Here is a 24,945-nt window from a genome sequence, read left to right as displayed (position 1 = left end):
TTTACCAAAATAAATGACATCTACATCAAGATCATTTTGTTACTAACATACTTTTATCTTAGTAAAAACCATCTATATGGTTTTGTAAAACACAAATCTATTATATAAAGTTAACATCACAACTTCGGTTCAGTTTCGGTTATATTCGGTTAACCAAAGCTTCATAACCATAACCATAACCATTGGTTATATTGGTTATCGGTTATTAGTGGTTCGGTTATGTCGGTTATGGTTCGGTTATCGGTTATGGTGGTTAATTTGCTCACCCCTAGTTGTGACTAATGATATCTTTGATGAAGGAACAAAGATTAATGAGTTAATTAAGACCCCCACTCTCTCTCTCTCTCACACACACACACACACATGTTTTAGAACCCTAATCAAAAGACAAGGCGAAAATTATAAGAAACTTTTAATACCATGCCATATATCTTTTAGGCTCAAACTATTGGCACACCAAAGGTGTCTATTTGCATACTTTAGGGTTTATATACGTTGCGTATAGGTTTATGCGTAGCGCATAGGGTTGCATAAAAATCAGTGTCTAACTGATGTCAGTTCTGGTCTGGTTGTTCTTATACGCTGCGTATAGGCGTATATGCGGGGTATATAAGTGTTTTTTTAGACACATTTGTACAATATTAATCGTTTTAGCAAAGTTTTATAAAAAAATAAGTTTTCTATTTTAAATAACTAGAAACGTAAGTATTTCTTACAAACTTTTTTTATACAACATCAATCATTTTTATGCGATAAATATCGTGTCGTATAGGTGTAGTATAGGTCACGCATTGACCTCGTATAAGCTTATAAGTGTGATATTGTATCGTAGAGTGTAATATAGGTCCTGTATTGGTGTAGTATCATATAGTATAGGTCTCGTATAAGCCTCGTATGAAACTATAGATGTATACAAGACCTATAAGTGACCTATACGAGACTTATACTACACTATACGATACGATACTTGTCACGACCCCCGGCCCACCCTGGACGGAATCGGAAGCCGCGAACAGCCTAGTGGTACCGGTGATTATTTTTGAAAAACATTGCAGCGGAAATTTCATCAGGATCGTGAGTTAGGAAAAATATCAGAGTTTAGAAAACACCGGATTTTATTTATTAAATAGATGGACTAAATCCATGTTTTACAAAGGTAGCTTTTAATAAAAACCATATTTCTTAATTTGATTTAAATAAAATAAGCCACTTCTTGATGCCATTCAGTGTCGTGTCCATCTCTTACTCCAATCTACGGTAATTACCTGAAACGCGTTTTAAAAAGGTTTTGTCAGCGGGAAATACTGAGTGAGTTCATTCAGGTTTTATAAAATGACCCTTAGTTATAAATTACAGCATAAGAGCGATTACAATGGTTCATATCTTATTTTTATCTGGCACTGTGTCACAATGGTGACATGTCACAATGGTGACGATGGTCATACCACTATTAGATCAATGAACCCAAATAGTGATGATTATCCCTAGTAGGTCAATGAACCTAACTGGGAGAAAATTAGTAATGTGCACAATACCCCACTAACAAGTGATTCAAGATATCCACGACTTAGTCCCTGTAATTATAACTTTTGAAAATAATTTGGAGTATTGTAAAACAGTTGATAAAAAGAGAATGACTCACATTATAAGCATGCAGTATTTGAATTAACAAGCTTCATGATTCAGATTCTTCTGAGAATTAGCATCTACTTTGATTGTAAGTGAATGGGGTAAAGTTTAGTCTACTGGTAAGACTAATAATCCTAATTTAAGAAATGATGCACACAAACTAGGTAAATAACCAATACAGCATTTACGGCAATTCACGAGATTAAACCCTCACAACGATTAATAAAGTGCAATATTTAACTATTCAGCGGATTCACAACGAATGACAGAGTATAGCCCGAGTTCGGACAGCACTCAAACATTCAAGTCGAAATCACGATGAATAACAAAGTATAAACTCAATTTGAGCAGCACTTAATCATACGTTGGATAGTTACAATCGATCGGACGTTGAATCGTAATAGCGATCGAGTTATTACCCTGATTGCGGCAGCGAATTGTGATCCGTGTATGTTAATTGTGGTAATTAGAACCTATCTCGGTGTATATAACGACTTTGTTCGTCGTTTCATAGCCAGATTTCAAGTGCCAATGTCTGCTATTTATACACGAAATTGGGACATGCTCACGGACCGTAAGACTATTCCCTTACGGTCCGTAAGGGACACCTATTTACTATAGGGTAGCCACGTTTGGGACTAGGCCTGCTGAGTTGATGAAATTGAAAAATTCGAATTTTGACAACACATTTTGAAGATAACCGTCCACTAGGGTTTACCCCTCTCTGAGTTTTAGGGGCCCTGATCCTGATTCCGATTGTTCTGAAAATTTTAGGGTTTGTGCATAATCATTTGGGTGTCTCAATTAGGGTTTTCTTAATAGATAATTAACTTACTAAGTATTAATTTTAGTGAGAGTTGTTACAATACTATACTATACTATACTATACTATACTATACTATACTATACTATACTATACTATACTATACTATACTATACTATACTATACTATACTATACTATACTATACTATACTATACTATACTATACTATACTATACTATACTATACTATACTATACTATACTATACTATACTATACTATACTATACTATACTATACTATACTATACTATACTATTGTCACACCCCTATTTTTACCACGTGTCACCGGTGGGCCCGGTGGGGAGTATGCGACGTAGTTGATATCATCATAGTCAAACCACACAATTTAAATGCACAGCGGAAGCAAAATATATATTACAATCCGATATGAAGTATTATCCAAGTATTACAATACGGAAAGTAAAAGATCCACAGGCGGATCGCAAATAAAATAAAACATTGTTCAACAGACTTCAGGCATCTAAGCTTGCGAGACTTCTATATGATGCTAGGAGAAACCAGCCTATTACGCGTAGTACCTGCACTTAGTCTTTTTGGAAAAATACGTCAGTTTTCACTAGTAAATACAATTTAACTGACTCATTTTGAAAAGGTTTTTAAAAATTGATTTGAATGCCCGCGGCACAAAACATTTTATAACTTGGGATAATTATTTGCTTAATAATCTTGTAAAAGAATTACATGTTCGTTATGCGTTCAGTAGCCCGGGTCGTGCCGGGTTAAAGATTAATAGACACACCACTTATATAATTCCGCCGCGAGACTTCTCTCGGCCGACGATTATACTTTTATTGAAATGCACTACGGGTGTACGCCTACACCCGTGTGCTAAGGTCGTGGCCATTCTTTGAATGATGCCAAGGATATCCGGGACATGGTCATTAAGCCCCCAAAGGCGTTAAACAAACAAAACAGCATTTTCAAACGAGTTAATTTGACAGCACTTAACCACAGGCCGGTTAAGGTCAATTCCCCGACCAAGCGGTATTTTATATACCGTACCCCAAGCCCGTATAGGGAAAATAAGTTAAACGTATTTACCTGAGCTAAATATAAATTTAATCCCAGCCGTATACCACCAAGCAAGTACAGATAGCTTTTACTGGGCTCCTAAATCTGGAACGAAGGTTTTTAATAACCTATTAGATTTCTAACGGGTCTTTAATTTGGCCTAAGCCTAGACCGGTTAGTTCTTAAATGAAGATTACGGTTTAAACGCACGATAAGGCGAAGACCGTTCTAGAATGTGGTTTTTACCCAACAAGCTTGCATACTTGTTTAATATGGGTAACTTAATCACATTCTGGATTTTGAGACTGAAATGATATGGTTTGACCCGTTTCGGCTAAAATGGGTAAACTAGTTACCTACGCCGATCCGAACGCATAAAGTGCGTAACGAGTAACCATAAGAGTCATATACAAGTTTCCTAAGTTAATATGCCTTAAACATGTTGTGATATCAGAATGATACCTTCCATTATGTCCCAAATGGTTTTAAACCCACTTTATGCCTCAAAAGGGCATTTTGGTCATTTTAAAGGGTGTAAAAGAGTTTAAATAATAACCTGAGTTGCAGGTCTGATTAAATCAGTAAATACACTTAATTTACTAAGTTATAACAGTAGGGTCTTAATCCTATGTGAAATTTATCAATCTTAATCATTCTAGACACCGTAGGGGCGTTTTGGTAATTTCACATATGCTTAAAAGGTCAAAACTGGAATTCTGATCTTAAGATACTCTCCTACTGTTTAAAATATAAAATTTTACTGAATACATCTGTAGGTTTCAACCTCATATGCTTAAATATGTTCTAGCACATACTTATGCGTTAAAAACGCTTAAAAAGGCGATTTGGAGCCATTTCCGGGTTTTATATAGAAAGCTGATATTTTTAAAATTCCAGAAGGCTCAAAATAATTTATTTAACATATTAGATCAGTAGAAAAGGTTTGGGGTCAATCGGATTTATAAAACTCATTTTATAGTCCAAAAGGGCAAAACCGGCATTAGCCGAATTAAGCTTAGAACACTAAGTTATGCTCAGCCTAAAATTAAATAAAAAATTTCTAAAAATCCAAAAATATTATTTTAATACAGTAGATACAAAGTTTTGTATAAAAATTTGGGTTTAGATAGGCTATATGCAATTTACGCTATTTAATTACTAAAGAAGCTTCTAATTACGCTATTGAGCATAACTCCTAATCTAGACCTCAAACTGATGTCAAATTTTATGGACAACTTTATAATTCAGTAGTGGAGGTTTCTATCCTCTCACATTTTCAAAAATATCGTTTTAAGGTCAAAAGGGCATAACGGTCAACAATTCGGCATATAACGGAAACTTGCAATGAATAGGATAACTAAGGATTCAGGTTGTATAACCTCAGAAGGTTATACTAACCTATAACATGATCCTAAAGGAATCCTAAGGCATATCTAAATAAGCCTAATTCGGGTCAGAACTGAAAGTCAAAGCAAAAGTCAACTTTCGCGATTTTCGGCTCCGAACCGGGCCTATACTTAGAATTGTCGGGTTGAATCATGTTAAAACATGTTCAACTAATACTTACCAAGTTATTAATGTGGCCAAACTGATTTTTATGATTTTTAATTTAATAGTTATGCATTATTTGAAACTAACCCGCTTGACTTTCATTTGACCCGACAATTAAACTAAGTAAATGTGGTAATTAGGAGGCGCCCTTTAAAGGGTTAATTACCTACCTGATGCCACACCCCTAATTTCCACGTGTCACCGGTGGGCCCGGTGGGGAGTATCGTGACGTAATTGATATCATCATAGTCAAACAACACAAGATATAAAATGCACAGCGGAAGCAAAAGATATAGATTTATTTCAACTGGACAAAATGTAATGTTTAAGTATTACAACACAGTCAAAACAGATCCACAGGAGGATCAAATAAAAAGGAAAACTGTTCAACAGACTTTGACATCTAAAGCTTACGAGACTTGAGTAATGATGCCTGGAGTAGCCAGCCTATTTCGTCTAGTACCTGCACTTAGCCTTTTTGGAAAATACGTCAGTTTGCACTGGTAAATACAACTTAACTGACTCATTTTGAAAAGAGTTTGAAAATTGATTTAAATGCACTTCGGCAAAAATATTTTATAACTTGGGACAATTATTCAAAATAATCTTGTATACAGTTTTACTCATTTGTCGTCCATTAGGGCCGGTTTGTAGGGCCGGACTTAAGTTAACTGACACGCCACAGGTATAATGCCCACAAGGTCGATTCCTTACAGTGGGATACCAGTTTTTACATAATGCAGCTGTCAGGTGTACGCCTACACCCCGTGCTTAGGTCGTGGCCATTTCATGAATGATGCCAAGGATATCCGGGACATGGTCATTTAACCCCCCAAGGGCCATACACCAAATAATACATATCAAACAGGTTATGTAAATACATCAATCACAATACGATTTAAATGACTACATACACCCGACCAAGCGGTACTTTTATAGTACCGTATCCCAAGCCCGTATAGGGAAAATAAGTTAAGGGTATTTACCTGAGCAATAGTATAATTCAAATACAGCAAGTGCACGTAGCTTTTACTGGGCTCCTAATCTGGAACGAAGATTTTAATAATCTACTAGAATCCTAACGGGTCTTTAATTAAGTTTATACTTAGACCGGTTAGTTTTCAAAAGGAAAACACGGTTCAAACGCACGATAAGGCGAAGACCGGTTTAGAATGTGGTTTTGACCCGACAAGCTTGTATGCTTGTTTAATATGGGTAACTTAGTCACATTCTGGATTTTGAGACAAAAATGATATGGTTTGACCCGTTTCGGCTAATATATGCAAACTAGTCACATAGGCCGATCCGAACGCGAAACATGCGTAACGGGTAACCATAAGAGTCATGAACATGTTCCACAAGTTAATATGCCTTAAATATGTTGTGACATCAGTAGGATGTCTTCTATTATGCCCAACACGAATTTAAAACCAATTTATGCCTCGCAGGGGCATTTTGGTCATTTAAAAGGTTATAAAAGGTTTAAATATGTTTCTGAGTTTTGGGTCTGATGAAATCAGTAAAAATACTTAATTTACTAAGTTATATCAGTAGGGTATAACCTGTATGTGAAATTTATCATTTCTAACCATTCTATGCACCGAAAGGGCATTTTGATAATTTCACCTAAGGTTTAAAGGTCAAATCCAGAAATCTGACTTCAAAACTTTTACCTACTGTTGAAACATAATTGTTAACTTAAAATATCAGTAGGTATCAAGTCTTATATATCTAATATGGTTTTAATACATACTATGTGTTTAAAACGCTTAAAAGACGATTTGGAGCCATTTTCGGGTTTTCAAAGGAAAGCTGATAATTTTATTATTCCAGAAGGATCAAAATACTTTATTTATCATATTAGATCAGTAGAAAAAGGTTTGGGGTCAAAAGGATTTGTAAAACTCATTTTATAGCCCAAAAGGGCAAAACCGGCAACTCCCGAAATAAGCTTAGAACTCTATGTTATGCTCAGCCTAAAAATAAATAAAAATCTTTAAAAATCCCAAAATATTATATTACATCAGTGGGTAATAAGTTTGATATTAAAAATTGGGTTTAGATAGGATATATGCTAATTATGCGGTTTATATACTTAAAAGCTTCTTAATTACGCTAATGAGCATAACTCTTAATCTAGACCTCAAACTGATGTCAAATTCTAGGGACAAGTTTATAAATCAGTAGTGAAGGTTTCTATTCTTTTACTTTATCAAAAATCATGTTTTAAGGTCAAAAGGGCATAATAGTCAACATTTAAGCATTTAACGGAATCATGTGTATATGAATTAGATAACTATGAACCAAGTTGTATAATCACAGAGGGTTATACTTGTAGGTAACTTGGTCCTAATAAAGCTCTAAGGCATTCCTAAACCATGCTCAAACGGGTCAGAACTGAAAGTCAAAGCATAAGTCAACCATTTTAAGTCGGTTACAAAGCTTTAACAGCCAGCTGTCCTGATTTTCTGCATCTGGTAGTCCCAGGCGGCCCACTTCAGGATATGTAAAGGTCTCACGCGGGCCGCATGGCCCTTCTGATCCGGTTACAAAGTTTCATTAATTGCAGTTTTGGTCCCTGGTCCTTCCAAACTTGATTTTAAGGTGGTTTCTTGCACTATAAACCCCCAAACTTGACTTTTAAGGACCCCAAGTCATAAACCAACTTTGTTTAGTCCCCGGTTATTCATACGTTCACCGAAAAGTCTTAAATTTCAATATTGACGCTTTTAACCCCTCGCATACGAATATTGTCATAACTTTCTCATACTTAATCGAAACCTTGTGAAATTTTTTATCACACACTCTTGTGAGTATAATTTATCATTACAAAGCTTCGGGTCCGCTAAAAGATCACTCAGAGGTATACTTTAAACATGTTGACACATTTAGCCCCTGCAGTTTGTAATTCCTCACTTTCTTTCACAATTAGCTTCGTATGATCCATGATTTATTCGTTTAAGGGTATAAACATCTCGTAGGGTTATTAAAAGATATATTTATCTATTGTTGAAATTTTGAACCCTTATATTCACATACTTTCTCTGTTTGTCAACTTTAGTCCCTCTAATTCAATCCTTTACACGTTTTAAGTTCATGACACGTGTCGATATGATATTGGACATGAATTTTCGAGGTGTTACATCCTCACCCCCTTAAAAGAAATCTCGCCCTCGAGATTTACTGAAATAAATTAGGGTACTTTTCTTGCATCGTGGATTCTAACTCCCACGTGTATTCGGGACCTCTATGAGCATCCCATTTAACCTTTACAATAGGCACATACTTTCTTTGAAGCTTCTTTACCTGCCGATCCTCATTCGATTCAGGTTTTCCACAAATTTCAAGCTCTTATCTATATGCACATCTGTGTGTGGTATGACTAGTGATTCATCAGCTAGACATTTCTTCAGATTGCAGACGTGGAACACATTGTGAATACCACTGAGCTCTTCAGGTAAGTTTAACTTGTAAGCCACTGATCCTACACATTCGATGATCTCGAATGGACCTATATACCTCGGGCTTAGCTTACCTTTCTTACCAAATCGCATCACTCCCTTCCAGGGTGATACTTTAAGTAGGACCTTATCACCAACCTCAAACTTGAGAGGTTTTCGCCTCTTATCAGCATAACTTTTCTGCCTATCCCTGGCAGCTTTCAGGCGATCACGAATCTGGACAATCTTGTCCGTCGTCTCGAAAACTATTTCAGGTCCTGATAATTGAGTGTCTCCTATTTCTGCCCAACAGATGGGCGTTCTGCATTTCCTACCATATAATGCCTCAAAAGGCGCAACCTGAATGCTTGTATGGTAGCTATTATTGTAGGAGAATTCGACCAATGGCAGGTGCTTATCCCAGCCACCGCCTAAATCAATCACACATGCACGTAGCATGTCTTCCAGGGTTTGAATGGTACGCTCACTTTGCCCACCGTCTGAGGATGGTAAGCCGTACTGAAATTTAAATGCGTGCCCAAAGACTGTTGGAAACTTTTCCAAAAATGTGACGTGTATCTGGTATCTCTGTCAGAGATAGTAGCCATAGGTACTCCATGCAGAGATACAATCTTATCAACATACAACTGGGCTAACATGTCAGAACTGTAAGTTTCCTTAATGGGTAGGAAATGTGCTGACTTAGTCAGTCTATCTACTATCACCCAAATAGTTTCATTTCCTTTATTAGTCTTTGGCAACTTGGTGATGAAATCCATTGTCACCATTTCCCATTTCCAAGTGGGAATTTCAGGCTGTTGTAGCAAACCTGACGGTTTCTGATGTTCAGCCTTGACTTGAGCACACGTCAAGCATTTAGCTATATAGGCAGCTATAGACTTCTTCAAGCCTATCCACCAATAATTCGCCTTTAAATCCTGGTACATCTTATCAGCTCTAGGATGAACGGAATATTTGGAACTGTGGGCTTCCTGGAGGATAACATCCCGAAGTCCTCCATAAATTGGAACCCATATTCGTCCATTCAACCTTAGGATTCCGTCCTTGCCGTAGGATAACTGCTCCTCAGTTACTCCTAGCTTCTCATTAGGATAGTTAGCTTCCAGCACTGCTTCCTTCTGTGCTGTTAACAATCTTTCATTCAAATTATTCTTTATCTCAATGCTCTTGGCATTGATTCTTATAGGCCTTATCCTTTCCTTTCGACTTAAGGCATCAGCAACCACATTTGCCTTGCCTGGATGGTATCTTATTTCACAATCATAGTCATTTAAAGTTTCCATCCATCGTCGCTGCCTCATATTTAAGTCCTTCTGATTAAACAAATGTTGAAGGCTCTTTTGATCAGAGTAGATTACACACTTCGTTCCATATAGGTAATGCCTCCAAAGCTTTAGTGCAAATACAACGTCACCCAGCTCCAAGTCATGGGTGGTGTAATTCCTTTCGTGCACCTTTAACTGACGTGAAGCATACGCAATGACCTTGCCTTTCTGCATAAGCACACACCCCATCCCGGTGTGTGATGCATCACAATATACTACAAACTCATCAATTCCATCAGGCAACGTCAAAACAAAAGCGTTGCTCAACTTTTGCTTCAAAATATCGAAGGATTCTTGCTACTTAGGCCCCCAATTGAACTTACTATTCTTGCGAGTCCAAGGAATTGGACTTCGCGAAGCCAAAATTCACATTTTGAAAATTTGGCATAGAGCTTTTCTTATTGAAGCAATTTCAAAATACAACGGAGATGCTTCTCGTGGTCAGCTTGACTCTTTGAGTAGATGAGGATGTCATCGATGAAAACAATGACAAATTTGTCCAAATAAGGCTTGCATACACGATTCATGAGATCCATGAATGCGGCTGGTGCGTTAGTGAGCCCAAAAGGCATCACTAAGAACTCATAATGACCGTAGCGAGTCCTAAACGCAGTCTTGTGTACGTCTTCATCTTTAACCTTCAATTGATGGTAGCCTGACCTTAAATCAATCTTGGAGAAGTAGCTTGGCCCATGAAGCTGATCGAATAGATCATCGATCCTGGGCAAAGGGTACCTATTCTTGATAGTAACCTTATTAAGCTCACGGTAATCAATGCATAGACGCATTGATCCATCCTTCTTCTTGACGAATAAAATTGGCTCTCCCCATGGAGACGAACTAGGTCTTATAAAACCCTTGGCTAGCAAATCATCTAGCTGCGTTCTTAATTCCTTCATCTCTGTTGGTGCCAACCTATAAGGTGCTCTAGCAACAGGCGCTGCTCCGGGGATGATATCAATTTTGAATTCCACTTGCCTATCCGGTGGCAAGCCAGGTAGTTCCTCAGGGAAAACTTCAGGGTACTCAGAAATGACTGGAATATCTTCAATCTTGGGCTTCTGCTCGTCGACCGTTACTTGTGCCATATAAATGACACAACCCTTCTTCATGCACCTGGATGCCTTGAGCATAGACACTTGCTCCGACAATCCGTGTTGGGTATCTCCTTGAATGGTAAGTGACTCACCAGACGGAGTCTTAATCACTACTTGCTTCTTGTTGCAGATAATCTGGGCTTGGTTATGCGATAACCAATCCATGCCCAATACTATATCAAATCCAGCTAACTTCAAAGGAAGCAAGGACAAAGGAAAAGAGTGGTTCCTAAAAGATATAACGCATCCATCTAACATAGTTGAGGCGGTTTCTAAGGTTCCATCGGCTAACTCCACCTCATATTTCACACTTAAGGTTTTAACAGGTATATTCAGCAACTTACAAAACTTGTTATCTATGAATGACTTATCAGCGCCAGAATCAAACAGTATTCTAGCATATACATCATTTACGAGGAAAGTACCTGTGATCACATTGTCGTCCTGAATGGCCTCCTGCACGTTCATTTGGAAGACCCTAGCATTGGTCTTCTTGGCTTCCTCAGGCTTCTTAGCGTATTTAGGGCAGTTAGTCTTAATGTGCCCTTTCTCGTTACAGCCGTAGCAGGTAGCATCTTTGATTCTTTTGCAATCAGTAGTCTTATGCTCCTTAGACTTGCATAACCCACATGCAGGTGATCCTGATTGAGACTTGGTCTCGAGCCTGCATTTTCTAAAGTGGCGTTTTTGGCAAGTTGAGCACTTTGGCTTTTCTTCAGTTCGCTGGTTACCCTTGTTGGACCCAGATTCTTTCTTGTGGTCCGAATTACCTTTATGCTTCTTCTCAGACCTTCGTGAGGTATCATCCTCACGCTTCCTCTTACTCTCCTCTGAGTTCTTGAGCGATCTCAGCCTGACCGCATCTAAGGTGAGGGATAGAGATAGATCAGCAACTGATCTAAAAGTAGTAGGTCTCGAAGCCTTAACACTGGCTTTGATTTCTGGGGCTAGACCCCCAATGAAGCGAGCAATCCTCTTGGGCTCTGGTGTCACCAGGTAAGGAACCAATCTAGACATGGTATTGAAACTGGTGAGGTAAGCTTGACAATCTAAATTCTGCATCACCAATGATAAGAAATCCGATTCAATCCTTTCCACCTCATGCTGTGGACAATAGTTCTCCTTAATGAGAACAACAAACTGCTCCCATGACATATTATAGAGTGGGATCTTCCCAGCAGCTTGAATGAGAGACTTCCACCATGCCAGTGCCTCTTCCTTGAACGATTGGGATACATACTTCACTATATCCCTTTCAGCACAACCGCTGATATCAACAATAGTCTCCATTTCATCTAACCAAGTCATATAATCAATTGCTCCTTTCTCCCAGTGAAATCCCGGGGTTTGCAGGAAACAAAGTACTTATAAGTACAAGACTTGGTACGTGGCTCATCATCGAACACTATTCTCTTGGATGGAACACTATGTTGGTTTGAGGAATGTTCGACATCCTCTTTCTTAGGTCCATCCTTCTTCGAGGGTGGCTTGCTATGAGCTTCTGAATGAGTCTTAGGAACAGACTTAGAGTGAGGTACCGAAGAGGTTCTACTATACGTCTCACTAACCTCCTTGAATTGCTCCTTTACAGCTTTAGATACAGCTGCATCAATCAGTGTACGGAGCTCTCCCTTGGTTATATTAACCCTATCATCATCGTTTTCCAGGGAATGACTGTTCACTTCCTCCGACCTCGCCATGTAGCTTTAATTGCTACATAAAAGAAAACAAGGGCAAGGTTTACATATAGAAGCTTATACAGTTCCATTGTTTTAAACGATTTATTAACTATGGTTTATAATACCCATTTTAGTTAATTATCCAGGATAACCCTAAGTTATATAATAGCACAAAAGGCCTAGTCACGTAGACAGATTTAATTATTAAACCAGGATTTTATAGAATTAAGGTTGAATCAAAGTTCATTACCCTTTCTTGACAGGGAGTTGCAGGCTACCACTGTCTTTAGTCCCAGAGGACGCTAATTATAGCCCGTGGGCACTTCATCCTTAAGGGATGATTATATAAATAAAGGAATTCAGAATAACCCCTTTTTAATAATGACTTATGTGATTTTATCGGATCACACTTTGTCAAGCATATTAACATGCTTTCAGATGTTAACAAGGTTTGAATCTTTTCGAATAGGTTGTACCATCTTGGCCATGTCTGCAATGACATTTAGGCTAGGTTTTACCTTTAAGATTCTTTTAATATTAAATGCAGAGCAATCCTAATTTGAGATGTTAACAAGGATCTGAATCTAATTGAGGAACTACCATCTTGGCCCTATCCCGAGCTAGGTCTTGTCCTTTTTAGATTTTGCCATTTTATCACAATGGTAGATCTTATAATATAGGAATCTAATCATCCCATTAAAATTTAAACAAGTACATGGTTGCCCTAAACGGGACTTCTATCAAATGACTTGCCCATGCAAGGGCTAATCAGAAAATAACAAAGGAGACAAAAATATAACGAATTAGGATTAGTCCTATGTTCTTGTCTAGACTCGAGAATGTGCAATTGTGTAACTGAGATTAAACACAAAAGGCTAGTGTTTAATTCACTCAGTGTTGGCTCTGATACCAACCTGTCACACCCCTAATTTCCACGTGTCACCGGTGGGCCCGGTGGGGAGTATCGTGACGTAATTGATATCATCATAGTCAAACAACACAACATATAAAATGCACAGCGGAAGCAAAAGATATAGATTTATTTCAACTGGACAAAATGTAATGTTTAAGTATTACAACACAGTCGAAACAGATCCACAGGCGGATCAAATAAAAAGGAAAACTGTTCAACAGACTTTGACATCTAAAGCTTGCGAGACTTGAGTAATGATGCCTGGAGTAGCCAGCCTATTTCGTCTAGCACCTGCACTTAGCCTTTTTGGAAAATACGTCAGTTTGCACTGGTAAATACAACTTAACTGACTCATTTTGAAAAGAGTTTGAAAATTGATTTAAATGCACTTCGGCAAAAATATTTTATAACTTGGGACAATTATTCAAAATAATATTGTATACAGTTTTACTCATTTGTCGTCCATTAGGGCCGGTTTGTAGGGCCGGACTTAAGTTAACTGACACGCCACAGATATAATGCCCACAAGGTCGATTCCTTACAGTGGGATACCAGTTTTTACATAATGCAGCTGTCAGGTGTACGCCTACACCCCGTGCTTAGGTCGTGGCCATTTCATGAATGATGCCAAGGATATCCGGGACATGGTCATTTAACCCCCAAGGGCCATACACCAAATAATACATATCAAACAGGTTATGTAAATACATCAATCACAATACGATTTAAATGACTACATACACCCGACCAAGCGGTACTTTTATAGTACCGTATCCCAAGCCCGTATAGGGAAAATAAGTTAAGGGTATTTACCTGAGCAATAGTATAATTCAAATACAGCAAGTGCACGTAGCTTTTACTGGGCTCCTAATCTGGAACGAAGGTTTTAATAACCTATTAGAATCCTAACGGGTCTTTAATTAAGTTTATACTTAGACCGGTTAGTTTTCAAAAGGAAAACACGGTTCAAACGCACGATAAGGCGAAGACCGGTTTAGAATGTGGTTTTGACCCGACAAGCTTGTATGCTTGTTTAATATGGGTAACTTAGTCACATTCTGGATTTTGAGACAAAAATGATATGGTTTGACCCGTTTCGGCTAATATATGCAAACTAGTCACATAGGCCGATCCGAACGCGAAACATGCGTAACGGGTAACCATAGAGTCATGAACATGTTCCACAAGTTAATATGCCTTAAATATGTTGTGACATCAGTAGGATGTCTTCTATTATGCCTAACACGAATTTAAAACCAATTTATGCCTCGCAAGGGCATTTTGGTCATTTAAAAGGTTATAAAAGGTTTAAATATGTTTCTGAGTTTCGGGTCTGATGAAATCAGTAAAAATACTTAATTTACTAAGTTATATCAGTAGGGTATAACCTATATGTGAAATTTATCATTTCTAACCATTCTATGCACCGAAATGGCATTTTGGTAATTTCACCTAAGGTTTAAAGGTCAAATCCGGAAATCTGACTTCAAAACTTTTACCTACTGTTGAAGCATAATTGTTAACTTAAAATATCAGTAGGTATCAAGTCTTATATATCTAATATGGTTTTAATACATACTATGTGTTTAAAACGCTTAAAAGATGATTTGGAGCCATTTTCGGGTTTTCAAAGGAAAGCTGATAATTTTATTATTCCAGAAGGCTCAAAATACTTTATTTATCATATTAGATCAGTAGAAAAAGGTTTGGGGTCAAAAGGATTTGTGAAACTCATTTTATAGCCCAAAAGGGCAAAACCGCCAACTCCCGAAATAAGCTTAGAACTCTATGTTATGCTCAGCCTAAAAATAAATAAAAATCTTTAAAAATCCCAAAATATTATATTACATCAGTGGGTAATAAGTTTGATATTAAAAATTGGGTTTAGATAGGCTATATGCTAATTATGCGGTTTATATACTTAAAAGCTTCTTAATTACGCTAATGAGCATAACTCTTAATCTAGACCTCAAACTGATGTCAAATTCTAGGGACAAGTTTATAAATCAGTAGTGAAGGTTTCTATTCTTTCACTTTATCAAAAATCATGTTTTAAGGTCAAAAGGGCATAATAGTCAACATTTAAGCATTTAACGGAATCATGTATATGAATTAGATAACCAATGAACCAAGTTGTATAATCACAGAGGGTTATACTTGTAGGTAACTTGGTCCTAATAAAGCTCTAAGGCATTCCTAAACCATGCTCAAACGGGTCAGAACTGAAAGTCAAAGCATAAGTCAAACTATGCGACTTCTGGCCCCGAACCGAGCTTAAACTGAAAATTGTCGAGTCGAACATGTTTAGACATGTTCTTATATTAATTACCAAGTTATATGAGTGTTAAAACAGGTTTCATAGCTTACACATTAATAATTATGTGTTCATTTACAAAATAGCTTCCTGTTGACTTTTTGTAACCAAGTTTGACTCGACAATTGACCTAATTAAAGTGGGAATCAGAGGGAAACCTTTTTGGGGTTTAATGCCCACATAATTACCAACTCATAGGTACTTTCATATTGACAAATTACTGGAGTAATTAAGATTAATGACGAAGTCAAACCTTAATTACGACGGTTTGACTAAACGCCTAAAAACTAAGCAAAACTGAATTAAAGAAGGTTAAGCATACATACAATAGTCCTAAGCACAACTAATGGTCACTAGGAAGGATGCTTGAGCTCCAGGAACCTCCAAGAAGAGAGTTGTGAAGTTTACAAGTGAATGAGCAATTGAAGATCACAACTTCATGGCCTTATATAGGTTTCTTGGATCCATTTGATCATGCCAAACAAGTCTAGGGAGGTTATGGGATCATTACAAGTGTCCCTAGGCCTTAATATACCAGCAAACAAGCCCATAGAATCAAAAACAACCATTTTAAGTCGGTTACAAAGCTTTAACAGCCAGTTGTCCTGATTTTCTGCATCTGGTAGTCCCAGGCGGCCCGCTTCAGGATATGTAAAGGTCTCACGCGGGCCGCATGGCCCTTCTGATCCGGTTACAAAGTTTCATTAATTGCAGTTTTGGTCCCTGGTCCTTCCAAACTTGATTTTAAGGTGGTTTCTTGCACTATAAACCTCCAAACTTGACTTTTAAGGACCCCAAGTCATAAACCAACTTTGTTTAGTCCCCGGTTATTCATACGTTCACCGAAAAGTCTTAAATTTCAATATTGACGCTTTTAACCCCTCGCATACGAATATTGTCATAACTTTCTCATACTTAATCGAAACCTTGTGAAATTTTTTATCACACACTCTTGTGAGTATAATTTATCATTACAAAGCTTCGGGTCCGCTAAAAGATCACTCAGAGGTATACTTTAAACATGTTGACACATTTAGCCCCTGCAGTTTGTAATTCCTCACTTTCTTTCACAATTAGCTTCGTATGATCCATGATTTATTCGTTTAAGGGTATAAACATCTCGTAGGGTTATTAAAAGATATATTTATCTATTGTTGACATTTTGAACCCTTATATTCACATACTTTCTCTGTTTGTCAACTTTAGTCCCTCTAATTCAATCCTTTACACGTTTTAAGTTCATGACACGTGTCGATATGATATTGGACATGAATTTTCGAGGTGTTACACCTGATTACGGTCACGTAGCCATGTTCGTTGCGAACCATGGCTTAGCCGTTTAAAAGTCAAAGCGTTTATCGAATCGCTTGACTTTTCGGCCTTAACCGCTAAATAATTAAACTAAACACGAAAGAGGACTTACGAAGGGTCCAATGGACTGAAGGAGGTTCTCAAAAAGAGTTCAAGATCCTCACAATTCAGAGAATGTATCAGATTTGAAGGAGATGTGCAAATGAGGGCCAAAATTCAATGGGTATATATAGGTTTTTGAGGACCGTTAGGATCGTTTCTTGGTAAACGTGATCACATCTGGACCATACACCTTTACCCCCTGTTTTTGGCAAATTATGGGCAGCCCTTAGGATGGTTTTTGTGAAAGGGAAACCAGACATGAAAGAAACCATCAACAAAACAGCCTTCTGCAGTTGTTTCTGTATCTGTGCAGGCCTTGCGGCCCGCGTAGGGGAACCATGCAGGCTTACGCGGCCCGCCAGCCAGTCCACAACAGCAAACAGCTTTCTGAATTGGCAGATTTGCTCCCTGTTTGAATATAAATGTGTTCCTGATACATTTAATGCCCGTCAACCTCATTTTAAGGCTCTACTAGGATGATTAAACATAGGGGACCAGACACATGTTCTAAAACATGTCGGATGTCGGTTCGTTTGGTCGTATGGTCACGTTGTGCGTCGAATTACGACGAAACACGAACGGACGCTAAAAACGGTCCAAATTACGCGACGAGTGGAATTTTATCATGCCACACACTAAAATAAAATATTTTAGTGCTTACATAAATTTTTGGGTGTCCGGGGATATTCAGAATGCGAGATATGCGCAAAAGCGCAAACTTGTGCACTTTTTGACACTTTTAGTCCCTGCATGACATAAAAGTTTATTTTTGCGCACCCACACCTCTAAGCCTATATCTATGCTATATAAAGAATAAATAGGGTATGTTTAACTTATGGACATATTCTGGAAGGTCCGTTACCCTACGATTCGACCTCCTTTTGCAGTTTGACGCAATTAGTCCCTTAATTGCGCAAAGTGGCGTGAAATGCCGTTTAATGACATCCAAGCCTTTCATAGCCCATAATGGGCATTACCTAGCATATACTTAAATATTAATACGCTCCCGTTCACTTAAAAGGTCACGAAAGGCGTAGATTTAAAAGTTGACGCTTTACTTAAATATTAATACGCTCCCGTTCATTAATTAACAATATTGAAGCCCTATTTAATTCATATTAAGCATTCTTGGGAGTATTATTAAACACCACAATGCTTCGGGTTCCCTAAAAGGTCATTCAGAGGTATAATTAAACATATTGACACTTTTAGTCCCTCATATTTACAAAGTTGCGCGTAACGTCACTTAAAGGCACAAAAGCCTTGGATGGCCAACGATTGGCATCCCCGAGAGTATAATCATATATCATGAAGCTCTCAGTTTGTTAAAAGGTCACTCAGAGGTAAGAATTAACATGTTGATGCTTTTAACCCCTTTATTGCGCAAACTTTCAATTAATTACACAAATGGCTACACTTGATCAACAAGTGGCTCCTTCGTAAATATAATACCATAAAAGGTTATTTAAAAACTTATTTAAGTTATGTTAGTACTTCCAGTTTGTTTATAATTAAAGTTTTTCGATTTTTCGAAAAATTAGTCCCTTAAATTCATGGTATGACTTTATTAGGGTTTGTTACACGTGTCAATATATAATTGGACGTGATTTTACGAGGTGTTACAACTATACTATAGAATACGATATAACACCTGTATAGGCATATAGGTGTAGTATAGGTCTCGTATAGGACTATAGGTGTGGTTTAGGTCTCGTATATGCCTATAGGCATATACAAGACCTATAGGGAACCTATACGAGAATTATACTATACATTATACGATACGATACCATACAACACCCGTATAAGCATATAGGTGTAGTATAAGTCCTTTATAAGCCTATAGGTGTGGTTTAGGTCCCGTATAGGCCTATACGCACATACAAAACTTGTAGGAAACCTATATGAGACTTATACTATACATACTATACGATATGATATTATACGATACAATACTATAGGATACAATACAACACCTGTATAGACCTATAGGTATATACAAGACCTATACGAGACTTATACTATACACTATTATGATACTACATCCCTAGGCCTATATAAGGCCTATACGAGGTCTATACGAGGTTTATACGAGACTTATACTATATGATACAATACTTAAAAATGTTTTTTAAAGAACTTATAATAGAACTTTACTAAAACGATAAATAATGTATAAAATTGTTTCTTAGAAAAACACCCTTTATATACGTTGTGTATAGGCCTATACGTGGTGTATATAAAGCGTTAAAAAGACAATTTTACCATAGGTTTAAGGTAAAAGAAATAATAAAAAACCACCATTTATATACACTGCGTATAGGCCTATACGCAGCGTATATAAAAGGTCAAAAAGACAATTTTACCCCTGGTTTGAACTGCGTATAGCCCTTAATCCAGTGGTAAAATTGTTTTTTTTACTATGCGCCGCGTATAGCCCTATATGTGGGGTATATATGTGGTAAAAAAAACCATTTTACCCGTGGATTGGGGGCTATACGCAACCCAAACCAAGGGTAAAATTGTCTTTCTAACCCTTTATATACATTGCGTGTAGGCCTTTACACAGCATATATAAATGGTGTTTTTTTAGAAACATTTATACAATATTAATCGTTTTAGCAAAGTTTTATAAAGAAATAAGTTTTCTATTTTAATAAAAAAGTAAGTATTTCTTACAAACTTTTTTATACAACATTAATCAATTTTATATGATAAATATCGTATAAGCCTCGTATAGAACTATAGATGTAGTATCGTAGACATATACAAAACCTATAAGGGACCTATACGAGACTTATACTATATTATACAATACGATGTAGTAGTATAGATCCCATATAGGTGTATAGTCGTATAGTATAGGTCTCGTATAGAACTATAGATGTAGTATCGTATCGTATCATATCGTAGCGTAGTATAACTTAAGTCACGTATATGTGTAGTATGTTATAGTATAACATAGCATAGCATAGCATAGCATAATAGCATAACATAGTATTGGTCTATACGACACCTAAACTACACATATAGTCCTACGTGAGACCTATACTACACCTATAGGCCTACGTGGGACCTATACAACATCCATAGGCCTATACAAGACTTATACTACACCATATTATACGATATTGCACCTATAGGCCTATACGAGACGATACTACACATATATGAATTATACTAAACTATACGATACGATAGGATACAATATTATATTACACGTATAGGCCTATACGAGCTTTATATATACTATATCCATAGACCTATACGAGATTTATACTACACTTTAAGATACGAAACTTAACAATGTTTTTTACTACACCATACGATAGGATACAATACTATATTACACGTATAGGGCTATATGAGATTTATACTACACTATAAGATACGATACTACATCCATTACGATTAGGGGCGGACCTACCCACATTTGTGGGTGGGCGGCCGCACCCCTTGAAAAAATATTTTTTAGTGTTAATTTTCGGTAAAATCTCGATCGCACCCCTTAGAATTTTTCACCCGCACCTCTTGGAAATTTCAATCGCTCCTCTTAGACAAAAAAATCATATTTTTAATTTATAAAAAGATGTAATAAACACTGTTTTTTTTATGAAAATATCCTAAATATTGACTTTTATAATAGTATAACATCATTTATAAGTTTGTAACCCACTTATTAAACAATTTAGCCAAACCCAAGCCCACTTAACCCAACCCAATAAAATTTGAACTATAATAAAACAACCCAACCCAAACTGCCTTTCTATTCTGTTTCTCCCGCTCTCTCTCGTGACCTCGTCTGCCTCTGCGATCCTCTTCCCCAACGACACAACAGCCATCCAACTCCAATTTGTTGCTGGAAATCACAAACATCCGGCCACCAAACTCAACGGAATCCAAACAATACAAGGTACCTACGTTTTATAATGTTACTGTTGTTTTATGTTGTTTTTTAGAAGAAATAGAGTTATAGAGATCATAAAAAAGTGTTTAAAATTTTATGTATTTTGATGTTTTTTGTTGTTCTAGACTTTAATAGGGTGATTTTGTTGTTTAGATGAGTTTTTGATTGTTACAACTTAAAAGACATAAGTAATCGGAAATTAGTAGGTCTTGAAAAGAAAATTGAAAATTATGGAGCGATTCATATGTTTACTACTTTAATGTTATTTTATGAACTTATGGATCAATTTATATGTTTAGACAGATTTATAAATTGAAAAATAGCTCTAGATAATGTTTTAGAAAGATTTCAAAAAATGAAAACCCTACGGCGACATTTTAAATATGTTTGTAACGATGTTTGGCGTGTTTTTGATGATTATATAAATTTTAGCTTGATGTACTTTTTTTTACAAGATCCGACCCGAACCGACCGGATCCGACCCGATATGAATCGAAAACTTTTTTATATACCTATAGGCCTAAAATCTTTAAAAATTTTCCACACCTCTATGAAAAAATTCCTAGGTCCGCCAATGATTACGATACCCTTGCTTTTTAAATACTGATCATAGCATGCCAGCTTTTAACATATCTTTATAAAAAAAACGAGATGTCCATATCACGATGAATAAATTTTACACAATATAATAAAATGAACACATAAAAAAATCAAATATAAGTTTGAAACAAATCTTTTTGCCACGTGTCAATTACACAGATATGTAAACACGTATTAGAATGATATAAAAATGCATATTTTTATACATTAGTTCGAAAAAATATTTGTAAATTAAATAGCTGTCCGTACAATTTAAGAATTTTATCATGTAGATCGTCAAGATTCCTTGATAAAATGGCAACACGTATATTTATAAATAAAAAATAAATTTAGATTTTCGTGATAGTACTACACACAGTTTTTTTTATTTTTTTAACAAAGTTCTAACTATTTTATATAGAAAATTCATTTTTAGGAGACACTTTATTAAAAATGACTAATATCTTGGAAAGAAATGTTAAATTAATTAGGAGTATAAATTTAATTAAATACCACATCATTTGTTTTCGAAACTTCTTCTAAAATAATTAATTCCCTAAACTGATACAAACTTAAGGGTAAAGATCAAATAGGAAGTTTATTTTCGCTAGGAAGGATAGGAAGCAATCTCAGCCGTTCATCATCTATTTTTAAATTTTTGGACGCGTGGGCTTTTTCGTCATTTTACATTATCATATCTTCGTTCTAATTTATAGATTCTGTTACTTCTTTTCTTAGTTCATCGCTCTCATAACAGAATTGAAGATTCCATATCCCTAAATCGCCATCGATCGCAAATTCAACTCTTTTCAAACATTAATCTTCTTTCGTTTGTCAATTCGATAACTTCAATGTCTTCGTCCGACTCTGCTGGTATGTTTAGCTTCAATTTTGAGTTATTTTTTTGTAATTTTTGTCCAAATTTCATTGTTTTACGTTTTATAATTCGTGTTTCTGTAATTAATATTTGATATTTCATAAGTTTAATTGTTATTGTTGTATAATTTAACATAATTTGTTTGTTTTGTTTCTTCATCATTTTATTGCGTTTTAGTTAATAGTTGCGTTTTATGATATTAATTAAATTATATGCATACAAACTTGTAGTTTAAGATTTATGTAATATAAAGCTAAATATTAGCTATAACTGTTATTGTTGTACAATTTTTGTTTGTTCATCATTTGATGCGTTTTACTGAATGTATTGCGTTTTATGCTTTTACTCATAATACTTCTTATACAAACCTTAAAGGTTTGTATTTCTAAATTATTATATACATACTTTGAGATTTAACAGTAAACACATTATTATTTAGGTTGTAATGCGTTTTATGATTTTTTGTAAAGTGTTTCAGATCACATGATGCGTTTTACTGAACATATTTTTAGGCTTATCAGTAAAAACATTATTCTGTAAGAGGTATTGCGTTTTATATTCTTTTTAATTGTTTCAGATAACATTTCCAAGTGGGAGGAACGTGTATGCATAAACAGTGGAAGAAAGTTTTACAAACCAAAAGTTAGTGGATCTCTTACACCTGCTGTTGGAATGCTTTTTAAGTCATTTGATGAGACATTTGCATTTTATCAGAGATATGCACTTGCTGCAGGTTTTTCTGCAAGAAAAAATACCTCTTGGAAAAATGTTGGCGGTTTAGTAAAAATAAGATATATTGTCTGTTCAAAAGAAGGATTTCATGTTCCCAAAGCAATAGATTCTGGTTCAGTTGAGAATAGTAAAAAGATTGTTAGACGTAATAGAGGTTCAAAAAGAGTTGGATGCAATGCTCATGTGAAACTAATATTAGAGGACAATAATATGTTTAAACTCTACTTCTTTGAACAAGAACATAATCATATCTTTGTTGAAGATGAAGATATTCATTTCTTGCCGGCTGCCAGAAGTATCGATTATGTGAAAGAAAGTTTTATATCTGGATTGTCTGCAATCAATATTGGACCTGTTAAAACATTCAATATTATGAAAAAAAATTATGGTGGTTTTGGTGAAGTTGGAGCTAGTAAAGTTGATTGTAAGAATTATAGAAGGGATTTGAATCTTTACATCGGAGAGTATGATGCAGAAATGGTAGTTAGGCGCCTTATTAGGAAGAAAGAATGTTGTTCTGGTTTCACATGTGATTATGTTATTGGTGAAGATAGAAGACTGAGAGGGCTTTTCTGGGCTGATGAGGAATCAAAAAAAAATTATACAGTGTTTGGTGACATATTTGGTTTTGATGCTACTTATAAATCAAACAAGTAGGTTTTTTTGATTTATTGCGTTATATAAATTCTATTGCGTTATATATCCTCTTCTAAATATTCTAATGCTTTTTTAATTTTTTTATTCAGGTATGATTTGGTTTTTGTACCATTTACTGGTATTGATAATCATTTTAGGAATGTCACATTTGGTGGTGCATTACTTGGTTCGGAGACTGCAGATTCGTATAGATGGCTTTTAAGATGCTTTGTTAATGCTTTTGGAAGTGAGCCTAAAGTTGTTGTTACTGATCAAGATGCTGCAATGAAGAGAGCTATTAAGGATGTACTTCCAAGAAGTAGGCATAGGTTATGTATGTGGCATATATGGGAGAAATTGAAGACAAAGGTATTAACTGCGTTTTATGATATAACAAACTGCAATTTTATAAACTGCGTTTTATGTATTATACAATAAAATCCAACATTTTTAACAATAGAATTACAATTGCGTTTTACAATCAATGCTTTTTATGTTATTGCGTTTTATGTTTAATGATTTTATAACTTTTCATTCAGGTTGGTCCTGTTTTGTCAGCAAACACTGATTTTAATACAAGAATGACTCGTGTTGTTTGGAATGATACTATTATTCCAGAAGATTTTGAAACTGAGTGGCATTCAATAATGTCTACTTTTGGATTGGAAAATCATGAGTGGTTAAAAGACATGTACGATCTTCGATTTGATTGGATTCCTGCTTATTACCATGGAGAGGATTTGGCTGGGCTTATGCGTACTACCTCAAGATGTGAAAGCGAGAATTACTTCTTTGGTCAGATTTGCAATCCAAGATGTACACTTGTTGAATTTTTCACTCATTTTGAGACAGCAATGGATATTCAAAGGCATGAGCATAGGAGGAATGATCATGATACAAGGTATATTGAGTGTAAACCGTGGAGTGACTTTGTATTGGAGAAACAAGCATCAGAAATATACACCCAAACAATTTTTAA

The 24,945-nt window shown here is 36.0% G+C and overlaps 1 protein-coding gene across 1 annotated transcript in view; it reads left to right on the top strand.

The window, feature by feature from the left end:
- Positions 1-24,945, top strand: part of LOC110892438 (protein FAR1-RELATED SEQUENCE 5-like) — a 33,641-nt gene extending 8,696 nt beyond the window's left edge. The window contains exons 2-5 of the mRNA XM_035981173.1: positions 23,176-23,983; positions 24,077-24,335; positions 24,506-24,867; positions 24,915-24,945. Coding sequence (XP_035837066.1) covers positions 23,176-23,983; positions 24,077-24,335; positions 24,506-24,867; positions 24,915-24,945 — 1,460 coding nt within the window. The remainder of the gene's footprint in view (positions 1-23,175; positions 23,984-24,076; positions 24,336-24,505; positions 24,868-24,914) is intronic.

This window comes from Helianthus annuus, chromosome 12 (genome assembly GCF_002127325.2).
Source record: "Helianthus annuus cultivar XRQ/B chromosome 12, HanXRQr2.0-SUNRISE, whole genome shotgun sequence".
Taxonomy (NCBI): Eukaryota; Viridiplantae; Streptophyta; class Magnoliopsida; order Asterales; family Asteraceae; genus Helianthus; species Helianthus annuus.
The sequence above is the reverse complement of the archived record's forward strand: the minus strand, read 5'-3'. Positions and strand labels throughout refer to the sequence as shown.